This window comes from Scleropages formosus, chromosome 10 (assembly GCF_900964775.1).
Source record: "Scleropages formosus chromosome 10, fSclFor1.1, whole genome shotgun sequence".
In the NCBI taxonomy this organism is placed as follows: domain Eukaryota; kingdom Metazoa; phylum Chordata; class Actinopteri; order Osteoglossiformes; family Osteoglossidae; genus Scleropages; species Scleropages formosus.
The window spans coordinates 6,486,415-6,498,568 of NC_041815.1; the positions used below are offsets into that span (position 1 = coordinate 6,486,415).

General features: G+C 41.1%; 1 protein-coding gene across 1 annotated transcript in view; it reads left to right on the forward strand.

Moving 5' to 3' along the window:
* Nucleotides 1-12,154, forward strand: part of tenm4 (teneurin transmembrane protein 4) — a 125,638-nt gene that overhangs the window by 21,322 nt on the left and 92,162 nt on the right. The window contains exon 3 of the mRNA XM_029255670.1: nucleotides 1,247-1,477. Coding sequence (XP_029111503.1) covers nucleotides 1,247-1,477 — 231 coding nt within the window. The remainder of the gene's footprint in view (nucleotides 1-1,246; nucleotides 1,478-12,154) is intronic.

Sequence of the window (12,154 nt, forward strand, 5' to 3'; positions counted from 1 at the left end):
TTGGAGACACCAGCAGCTTTACTCCTTGTTCTGCCGGCACCCCAGCATGCAAAGGAACCATATCAAATGTTAATAATGCGTTAGAGGACCGCTGCTGTGACTTTGCCCTGCAGACAACATAGACAGCGGGCTTCCAGCGGAGAAGTGGGTTGGAAACCTACGGAGGAGTGGAGCCATTAATCCAATTCTGTGTACCACTGTATGTGATGTCTTAATTGCCGTACTGTAGGTTATTTAGACATTAAGCAAACCAGTTTAGCTCTTTGGAATGGGTTTGTTGTTTTACCACTAAGTGGCACAAATATCTTGGTGTCAGTTAAATGTATAAGGTAAGGTGTAAAACACAACACAAACCACCGAACATCAAGACCACAGCTCTTATCAGATATGTGACAACGTGTGTGAAAAAATGTCTCCGTGGCATAGTTTTTGAGGGATTTGGCATTACAACGTGTGAAACAACAGATTATTCAACAACAGCACGATAGACTTTGTTCCCCTCAGAGCTTATGTCAGCCAACAGTACAAACTCGTCAGATAGCTCACTCTGATCTCCCACGGCCTACATCTCTTGCTGCTATGTGTTTAACCTCACGGTTTACCCTTAGATGTTTGCTGAGGGGCTGTGTGGGAAATGGCATGGAGTAAAAGGATTCTCTTCCTGTGCTGATGCGGAAGTCAAAGTTGATTAACTATGTAATGCAAATACACTGACCCCTCATATGCCCAATACATATTTTTTTCCCCCTCTAAAGTAAATTAATCACAAAGATATTGCTGTCTAAATGTATAACAGAACCTCTAAACTCTTTAATGATTAATGGGTAGCTCTTGGATGATTAATTCTCTTAAGTAGGCTCCTCAATGGTGCATATTCTATTTACTTCATGTGCATGCCTAAACTGTATTTGTATTCCCTTTACAATGTGCATCTTCAACAAAACAAATCTGTCTTTGTAAGAAACTTGACACAGATGCCCCCCTCCCCAAAACTTGGGAAAACAATTTTGCTAAGAATTCTCTAAAATCGTTTTGAAGTTGACCAAAACTGGGCTAATCCCATTTGCTGCACTCCAAGGTTTTCAGAAAGATAGATTTGTTTCTTTCACAATGCATGACTTTTTCGTTGTTTGACTGATGGAGTTTGGCATGCTCTGTGGTCGTTCTCTGTACTGTTTGCCAGGGATCGTGTGTTTTATTTTACGCCTCCCTTCCCCTCCATGTTGTCTCTGTTTGTGGTCCACAGGTCCACCCCTGCCCTGCTCATCAGCTTCGTCCTCCTCCCCCGTTGGGCCTTACCCTTCCCTTGCCCCGCCCCTTCCCCTTCAAGCCAATGAGAGCCAGAGAAGGCTGCTAGGTAGCCGTGCAGCTCGGCCCCAGCGGGATTCCGACTCCGAGGATGAGTTTGGCCCCAATTCGTTCATAGTTAAATCTGGCTCCGGGAACCTGTGCTCTCCCAACAGCACGTCGGTTGATGGTGAGTTGGCGTTCAAACTGTTGTCACTTGCTAGCAGGTAGCAGACTTCCCTGTCGGCACTTGTCCCAACTCACTGGTGGTGCCAGCTCAGGGCTGATATGTGCTCTGCTTTTCTTAGAGAGACGCAGATGGGAGTCAAAATGTTAGCTCCGGCTTTTGCCTCAGGTTAATCCGATGACATTTCCCAGGCTGGGAATTCCAAGGGCCAGGAGGACTCAGATGAAAGGCAGAGGACCTTGGCTTGAAATAAGATGCTTGTCTCTGAGCGATGAGTTTCACCCAGCACCTCCACGCTTCTTGGTGTCTAACATGCTTTTGTGAGGCATCCTGTGGTTCAGTAGCTGTACAAGTTTACCTCGACCATCGACCCCCTCCATGTGCTGGGGACTCAATTGTGCTGTTGCCTGCAGAGTTTGAAGGATTTTTGTTTCTTTTTTGAATTCCAAGACCTCATTATGAGCTCCTCAGATCCCAAAAAGGAAATATCTTCATCATTGTCTGTTATTTTGCATAAAGAGTTGTTGAGAAAAGTGAAGGAGTGAAATAGTCAAATTAGCATATTCTAAAGTCGTATGAAGAAGACTCAGACACTTAATTGCTCCAAAAGACAAAGTTTATTAGACCATATGTGGGATCCAGATGTTCGTTAATGTTTTGACCTATGCGGTCTTCAGCTGAACAATTTGTCACATCTTGTCACCTTTTTTTAAAACAATTCGGTTATTATAGCCAAAATTTGCTAACATCATCACCATCATTACTTGTTTTATTTATCTGTTTCCAGGGAACTCCTCTGTTTATCTTTGAGTTCTTCGCATTTTGGACTAGAATATGCTCAAACCTTTGACTTGTGGTTTGATGATTAAATGAAGTTGACCATTTCTTTTTGGCAAGCGGTGTATGTTGCTTTTTTCTTTCCTTCGGTATAATCTTTCTTGACATTCCTTGTTGTAGGACCATCCTGGTCTTTGTTGACCGTTTAAGGTGCATCTGGCCCTGTGGCTCAAGGGCTCCTGTCATGGCATATATTTCACCTCTCCAAAATTATGTTGTGCGGATGTGCAGCTGTAGATTGTTAGTTGTGGGCATTTTTCAACCCCTGTGCAAGACATGGTTTGGTATACAAAGATAATAAAATATGAAATATGGAACACATGTATGTTAAATGTAATATAGCCATAAAATCAAGAGAACACCTTTTTTAAGAACATCTTTCTGTCTTTTTATTGAAGACATTTACATTTTACATTTTTGAGCTCAGTTCGGAATAATCTAGGTTCGTACATTAAAAGCAGACCTTTTTAAAATTAAAAACAAAGCATGAAATATGGATATTATTTAACATAGTTTGTTTTATTACGGGGGTGCGGTGGCCCAGTGGGTTAGACCGCTGTCCTGCTCTCCGGTGGGTCTGAGGTTCAAGTCCCGCTTGGGGTGCTTTGCGACGGACTGGTGTCCTGTCCTGGGTGTGTCCCCTCCCCCTCCAGCCTTACGCCCTGTGTTACCGGGTTGGCTCCGGTTCCCTGCGACCCTGTCTGGGACAAGTGGTTCTGAAAATGTGTGTGTGTGTGTGTGTGTGTGTGTGTGTGTGTATGTGTTTTATTATGTATATGAGAGGTAGCTGTACACTGAATCAAAGAGACCCCAAAAGGAAAAGAAGTGACCCTTATCGACACATTGGTAGAGCCTTCCCTTGATGAATTTTAGGCAAATTCATTGTGTGTGTGATGTGAGTGAAATGCTGGATTGCCGCAATGCTTAACTGTTAGTTGGGTGTCATGGTCATTACCTTTCCTCTTTCTGGGACCTCTCGGCTGACTGCAGACAGGGCTATGCCGAAAGCTCCTGCCTTGTGGATTGAGCCGTTCTCCATTCTGTGCACAGACTGCAGTTATGCTCTCTCTGAGCGGGGTGGGCATCTCTCTACTGCGGACCCCAGCACCCAGGGGTGGGCCTGAGCACTGCAGTGGCACGCTTCTTAGGCTATTATCCTGTCGACGGTGGCGGACTCCATGAGCATGCTGGGGCTACTACCATTTGCGTATGGTGCACACTGGCCCGGAGTGAAATTACTGTTGTCTTTTGCGGAGGAGGCTGTTATTCACATAGTGGGAGGCGGGGGGTAACGGAGCCTGCCTTGCATTCTAACCAGCCCTGCAGAGCTGGACCAGACAGAGGCAGCCCCCTTATTGGGAAAGCATCCCCCGGGCACTCTTAAAGGCACGTTGCACACAGAGCAAGAAAAATCATGTAAATAATTGATTGGGCTTGGCGACTTACTAAACCAAAGGCTGGAGTCAGATCAAGCACCACAGACCTGTGGATGTGTGAAAAGAGCAGGAGAGCCGCAGCAGCACGATCCCTAATGAGTGTCCGTGTCTTGCAGTGACATGGAGGGTGGCTGCGCAGCACTTGTTTTGGACCTATTATGAAAAGAAACACTGAGAATGGCCTTTAAAAAATCGTATTAATAAAAAATAAAAACGTTGTGGCACTGTTTTGCCTGCCAGCTTTGGATGAGTGGACGCAGAGGGCATTGGGAACCTAGAACTACTCACGGTCCCAAAAAAACGCCCCTGTCAGACTCCTAGGAATCAGTGCCACCGCCCGGCAACGTTGCTTTGTCAAATAGAAATAAAACGGCGTCTTCATTAAAGCATCCTGGCGACCGGAAACGACAACAGCATGAAGCAGCGGTCTTCATTAAAGCATGCGGTCGGTCACCCACTTGGCCTGTCTGTCAAGGGAGGGTGCCTGGACCGGAGTGAGGTATCAAGCGGTCACTCGCCCCCCACACTGCACTCCCATTTCAGTTTCTTTCTGCGCGGACCTTGCAAAAAGGCCACAGCGAAACGCCTCTCCACCTCTCACCTTTAATTCTGATTATATGTAAATAAGCAGAAATTATGCAAATTTCCTTTTTCTCTGAGTTCCTACTCTGTCATTTTACATTATTCCCACCACTTAACTAGCACAGGCTTGACAGTACAAGAGCCCATTTTAAATAATAAAGAGACTCTCATATTTATTCACTTATACCCCCAAATTAGTTATTTTAATGAATTTTCCTGACTTACTATGCTCACTGTGAGCACCCTGCCTTTATTTGCCTTTGTTTTGAATATTCACTTTGCCTTTTTTAATAATTTGTGTTTAACGATTAAGAATGAAGTAGACATTAAAATAAGTTACTTGAAGCACAAGTGCAAAAACAGGATATTTGTTTAGAAACATGTTTGTAAGGAACATCTCAGTAAACGATGTTTAAACTTTAACATGATACAATGCGATAATAGTATTTATGCAATGACATTATTTCTTGTAATATTCTCATTTCAGTAAGTATGGTTGTTGCTTGGATTATTATTGGTGTCAATTACTAGATGGCTTTATCACTGGCTGTTCCTCTTTGATCCTTAATTTATGTATATTAATCTCTCTCTCTCTCACTCACTCACTAAAATATATATACTTGGAAAATATATTCATATATATATAATACTAATCTAATGCACAATCTGCAGGTTGTGAGAGCAGAAATATACTGAGATGAGTTCTTTTAAACAATATTTCAATGCAAAGTGGTCTTCCACAGACAATCAATTTCTACCTGTGTGCTTCCAGTGTGGGAAGGCGAGGTTCCAGTGTCAGTGTGTGTTTCCTCGAGGCCACCTTTGAATGCATAATGAAGATGAGGCATGCGGTGCAGAGGATCTCTGTTAATTTTGTGAAAAATGCATGAGAAGAGGCAGCAGGCTTCACCAGTTCCACGCTTGGCACACGCCTCAGTGGTACTGCCTTCCCCTGGACACAAGGAGACTTGCATCATGGGATGGCTTTAGATTACAGGTTTTGTTCATGAAAGTAAATGCTCTTTGGTATGAATTCATCGATAATAACAAATATAAAAGGGCGAGATTCCTCAAGCAGGGTCACCGTTATCAGAAAAATATGGGAATTTAAACTCGATCCAGCCTGACAGGGAGGAAATTTATTGAAGTGGCATGAATCAAATGGGAGCCAAAGAAAGTTTTCTAGGGACAGTGCCCGTGCAGCGTGACAGAATCTTTAATGCCAGCAGACGACCGCTGGGATCTTAGTACACCAAAAATAATTGCTTTGATGTATCTGATGGCCTGTTTTAACCATAAAATATTTGTAGGAGCACAAGTAAATTCTGCTCAAGGTTATATCTGGATCTGCTTAATGGAGAGGAAAAAAAAGAGAAAAACTCCTTAGAATGCATAAATCAAAACGCTTTGGTATACATTCTGTACTTCATCCCAGCCTTTACAAAGATGGATGAACATGCAGTTAATTTTCAGAGTGCTGTTTTCAACAGTGTATGTGGCATCTTTCTGAAAATTTCAAGCAGTTTCTCCCCTTGGTTTAAGTAAATCTAATAAATGATGTTTCCTGTAACCTGTTCCATTTTCTTCAATCACTTGGCCAATACAGAGTCACGGTGGTCCGGAGCCCATCTTTGAGGCATAGGGCATGTGGCAGAGCGCACTCTGAACAGGATGCCAGTCTACTGCAGGGCAATCAAATACACACCCATGGGCACACCTGCTGCACCACGCTGCCACCCTTTGTTTTCATTCAGTGTTTCAATAAAGAATGTTTATTTAATTGGATTTTTTTTTTTTTTTTGCCTGTTGATATTACTGGGTTGGTTTGGCCAGAGTTTGGTGGATTCATTGCACGTACATCACTGCGCATCTGGTATATGGTGGATTATTTATTTATTCATTCATGTTTCTGGTAGAGATGAGAGAGAAGACTGGTAGCTATGGATCTGTGGTTTAGTTTGATTCCAAGATGCACACAAGGATAAGAATTGTTTCATTTATTTGTGGCAGTTTCAGCACCAATAAGGAAGTAACATTTCTATTTTTTTTTTTTTTTAATTGAAATTCATTTAAATGGGACAACTACTATTTTTGCAGCTATGATATATAATGAAGTACAGGAAGCAAATGGAATGGCTAAATAAACTGACTGAACACACTGAACTTAATAGAATTCCTTAAAACAGAATTGTAAACATACGAGTTTTGTTTCTTTTAAATATCATGTTAAATATTGTAACTATATTTTGAAAACACTATACATATACATGTACATATATACATATGTCCTATTATCTGTCTTAACTTCATTGTATTTTAACAAAACAAAAATATACTTTTAGATTAATGTATATAGTGAAACACCTGAAATATGAATGTGTTACTGTTTTGCTATATGTAATGCAACAAGAAAACTTGCCGGTTTCTAAATACTTTCAGATTCCATGTTGTGACTTGGTGTGGAGATGCACCATCTACTAATGCAAAATGAAACCAGTATGTACTGTGGAAAATTATTTGGCTTGGTTTGGAAGTGATTTTTCCTTTGCCCTTTGATAAACAACTTGAAGTTTCTGCAAGAGCCACTAACAAGACATTGTTGGCCACAAATCATTATGATGCATCTTTCTTCTCAGTTAATTTACAGAGATGGGCAACGGCACAATAGAGGCCTACAATGATTTTGGCTCTCAAATGTAGGAGAAGAAGTCTGGAGTTCTCATACACACGTGTGGTTTGAAGTGTGCTGCTCTTCAGATGCTCTTCAGACACTGTGACAAACAGAATTCCTGCATGCGTGGTCTTGCAGAAGGTGGGTTAACAACAGGAAGGGAAGCAGAGGGAGAGTGTAATGGCAAGGAGTTCCATACCTTAATGAAGACTATTAGTGTTCAATGTGGCCAGATTTATCCAATCGGGACACTTGAAGATGCATTAATGCATCATCAGTGAGGGACACTTAACGATGTATTAATGGATCATCATCAGTGAGGAACAATTAACGATGCTTGACCCTGATAAGTTTTTAATGAGTCCGGTGGTAATTTGCCCATCCTGGTGCTTTGAACTGGTGCCCAGGACTTCCTGGGATTAGGTTAATTGACCATTGATTTTGTGTATTTTGTCTCTCTATTTCTATTCTGCAGTTGTGCATGTGTTGTGCTGTTTGCTGTTGAAATTCTAGATGCTTGCTTCTTCAAATAAATTAAATGCATTAAATGCATGAAGTTTAACTGTAGTTTTTGCCTACAGTTGGTGTTAAAATGATCCGTGGACGAAATCTATCATACTAACCCCAAATGTCTTTGTCATATAGGAGGAGCTTGTCTGCATATTACAGTAACATTTTATACTTCATTGTACCATATCTGTGCCATTAATCCATTGAGTGTATCCACATGGTAGTAAAGTACTGTTGTACAAAGCAGCTTTGCTTAGGGAGGTGGTACATATTTTTCACACTTACAGTATCTTTTTATTAGTGCTTATTTGATATGAACATGGGAGACCTGCTGCTAAGGTCACGTGTAGGATCAACCAGTTCTACAATTCTTTTTTTAAAACTGTGGTCTCACGGTGATCATTGTTTAACAAAGTATTCTCTTTTTAAAGTATGAATATTGCATTAAACACCTCTAACTCATGTCTCAGGAGGTGAAAGCACAATTTTATGTTTTAAAACATTACTCAAGGCAGTCGTCCTCATGGTAGTTATTGAAGCTATAGTGAGTTGTTGTTCCTGAATCGCCAAGTTTCTTCTCTCGGGCCGGAGGATTGCTTCAAGGACCGCGATGAACCGTGGATGTTATGTCTCCCAATAAAAATAAAACCCTTGACCTTGAATGATGCCTAAATTTTTACTATGTTCATGAAGCTGTCACCCTGAAAATGACTGGACCGTAAACCCGTTTGGTCAGAAACAGTAGTTACAGCACTTATTACAGTCTACAGCTTGCTGTCTGAAATGCTGTATTGATAAGCAAAGTGTTCTGGATTTCCAAAGTCTTTAATCAGAAGTAATCATAGGGTTTATTTTAATGAACTACACCAAAAACTCAGCAAATCCAGTCAGTCAGTGCTGGCTAAAATCAAGCTTGCCGCATGTATTTGTTTGCATTTTTAAAATTTTTAAATAAATTGTAATTCAGTCTTATTTGAAAAAATTCAGTAGAGGTCCTTGTGATTATTTCATCTTCTGTCTTACAAAAGCAGAGGCAGTAGTATTTCAACAGCTTTGTAATTCAGTTAATTCATTCTCCTTCAATTAACCGAAAAAATAAACAGAACACATTTTATCGGCCGAACACAAGGATACGGATTGTTAATTGCCACACACAAATGTGTTGCCGAATCCTGTGAAGATGGGCAAGCGTGAGACTTTCATTTCCTTTACTTCTAAGCTATTTATCTGTGCATCCGAATTAAAAGAGTTCCAGCACTGATCCAACAGATCAACACCAATGAAAGCTTTAATGTAAAAAAGTGCTTAGCAGCTTTTGCAACTCTTTGTTCAAGACAAATACAACACATTTTAGCATGTATCTAAGATACCTCTTAAGACAGAACGTTATAGAAGGTAAAAGGAAAGATAGGTAGCCCCAGTCTGACTTACGTACAACCCGTAGTTATGAACCACCCCAATACTGACCAGAAGTAAATTTTTTTGTCACCCTTAAGTAACAATCAAATGAAAACTTCATAATTAAACCTATTATATTTAAAATTCTAATTACTGTACATACAATTCTTCATAATAACAAATGGGCACAACTTTGCGATGCGCATTGAAACATTGCACTTCTACAGCTGTTTGTCAGCTCGTGGGCGTGGCGCGGGAGCCCGAGGTAGGACAAGGACTTCCTTCTTTTCAGTCGGACCATGTTGCTGTTAACAGTGTCTCGTGTGTTACTAAGTTACTGTATTTGGCCTTCATTTTTTTGTTATTACCCTCCTAACCATTGCACCATTACACCCGAATGGGGCAAGCGGTTCAGAAAACCATTGCACAAAAGCATAAATGTAATGCAAGTAATGGTGATGCATCCAAGAAAATGGAAATGATCATGAATGAAATTAAAGTGGAAATAATAAAGCGGAAGCTGAAATGCCAACAAACACTGGAAAAGCAAATGTTAAAGTTTCTCTAATGTTTTGCACGCACTCTCTGTCTCTCTCAGAGAGCACTTTGCTATAAAAGACACTTCTCAGCCTCTTCCCATTTGCAGGATCTCATTCGACAGAACTGTCCCCTTTACGTTCTCAAACCTACCTCGCTTTACTCTTCCAAGTCCTGTCCCTCATCGTTCCCCAGTCCCGTTCCACGTCTCTTTGATAACAACTGCCCACCTTGTCCCTCAACCATGATTTCGGACCCTCGCCTCTGTTCAGTGCGCCGATCAATTGATCGACCATTTGCCCATCCCCGACCACTAGAACACATCAAGTCCTTTGGGTCTAAATGAACAATCTTGCACTTGGGTCCAGCCTACTCCATGTCCTCTGTTAATCATGACAGTATTATGTCTATCTCTCTTATAAATACTGTAGTTATTATTATTATTATTATTATTATTACATCATTACATTGTATTATTATTATTGTTATTAGTGTATTGTGATATTAAAGATGTTTTAGTGTATTCAGAAATGTTTCTGTAATGTTTTCATGCACTGAAAGGTACACAATATACGAAATACTAAGACAAACATTTGACAAGCTAATATCAAATACCCACTATACCTAACTGTTCTGACTTAACGGCAAAATCCGACTTAAAGACAGACTGAGGACACGGAACTCGTTTGTAATTCGGGGACTGCCTGTAATGCTAATTCACAATGAAAATCTGAATACATATACACATTGTCTTCAGTCTGATAGGATACGTATCTCAAGAAACACCATAATTGCGATGAAATATGGCGGTGGCTGCCGTGGGGCTGCTTTTCATCAGCAAGGACTAAGCATCTTTTTGAAATTGAAGACCAAATACAGGTAAATACTGCAAGAGAATTGGCTTTGGGCTTCTGAAATACCGAAACTTAGGGCAAATTTCACCTTCCAGCAGGAGAGTTATCTCAAGTACAAGGGCAAAACAGCACTGGAATGGTTCAAGAACAAAAAGGCGAATGTCATACAGTGCAACAAATGTGAATGGGTCAAAGGTACTCCCAAGCACTGTAAACTGCTGGAACATAATTTCTGGGTGCTTAATTAAAGGCGTTACTGCAGCAAAAGTTTTTGCCTACCAAGTAATAGTAAGGGATTTGAATGAACTTAACTGCGTATTTCACAGAACAGCACATTTCACATTTTTTCTTTTTCTTGAACATAATTTGTGACATAAAAAGTCATTAAATAATTAGAGTTTTGGGGTTTTCAAATTAAATATGACAAAGAATAAAGCTTCAGTGTACCGCTTGTGATTCAGGAAAAAGGGTGTGTGTCTGTGTGTGTGTATATATATATATATATATATATATATTTATAGTAATGACCCACAATGTTTATTGTAAGTAGCTGGGAATTGTGGAAAAAATGTGAAATATTTGTTCAACTGCAGTGGGGGCTGTAAGGGATTTTCAGGGGGTGAGTGCCTTTTGAGGAGTGTGGGAAGGCTAAAGAAAAAGGTTGGAAAGGCTGACTTGAGGTGCAGGTCCTTTGGGAAAAAGGGTCCTTGGACCGAGAGCATTATTTCCATTGGCACGCGCCAATTCCTCTCGCTCCGTGCCGGTGTTCCAATAAACGTTCATAACGAATGCTGTCCGTGCATCCTTCTCCATCCCAGCTGAACCCAGAGTGCAGCGCTACAATATACTGTATACGTCCATCTTTATGTCCATTAATTGCATTTAAGTGAAACTGTCTAAGCAAATCACTGGTTACCTCAAGCATCCGTGTTAAGGAATATGGCAGGATTTGCGAAGAGCAGCGACTGATAGCACGCTAAATAGCAGCCACATCAGCAAAAGTATGCCCTCAATCTCTTCTTGTACTTCAGAAGTCGACCACCCGCTGCGTTTTAAAGAGAGCTGCCTGAAGTGACTGTAGTGGCCAGAAAGGCTTCTGAAAGTGAAACTGAAAGTGGGGCAATGTGTGCTGCCATGAAGTGATCTATACCTAGCGAGCGGGCTGCTGCTTCTCATTAAATGCCTCCTCCTTTCCATTGCTCTGTCACTCTGCAAATAGGTCTCTGAATGATATGATAATTTCTTGTTGCAAATGGTTTCATTTTGTGGAGCTGGAGATATGCCGCGGTGCTGTTGACTAACTGCTGGCGAGATTGCCAAGATCCAGTTAGGGACGAACGTTGTTGTTGTTGTACATCTCGTCCTTTCCCATTCTCCGTTCCAAAATAACGGGCGGGCAACTGCAGTAACTTGTCACTTTCTAGTTAGGGCGTCGCGATGAAAAGCGTAACTGCCTCAATGAGAAGTGGCAGCGTTTGGAAGTGAAGAGTGCCAATGAGAAATGGTACAGGGCATTGAAAGTGAGGGACCTACCACAGTATGGGTTCCTTAACATGGCAGCCTCATCTTCCTAAACACAGCCCACGGTTTGCATCTCACTCCCATCCTTCTTTCAGAGTTGGAATCAAATCTAAGAAGTGTGTGCGTGGAACACTGTTTCATACTTTCAAGGACATTAAACGCAACCATTCTTCGTGATATTTATTTATTTATTTTAATTTGGTGCAGGCGGCATTATTATGATCGGTTCTCTGAGTGTGACTCTCTGTTGGTTCGTTGCTACTTTAACTGACCCTGCCTTTCAGAAAATTATTAGAGAAATGGTTTTACAGGGGTCAAGCTCTACTGCAGTGGG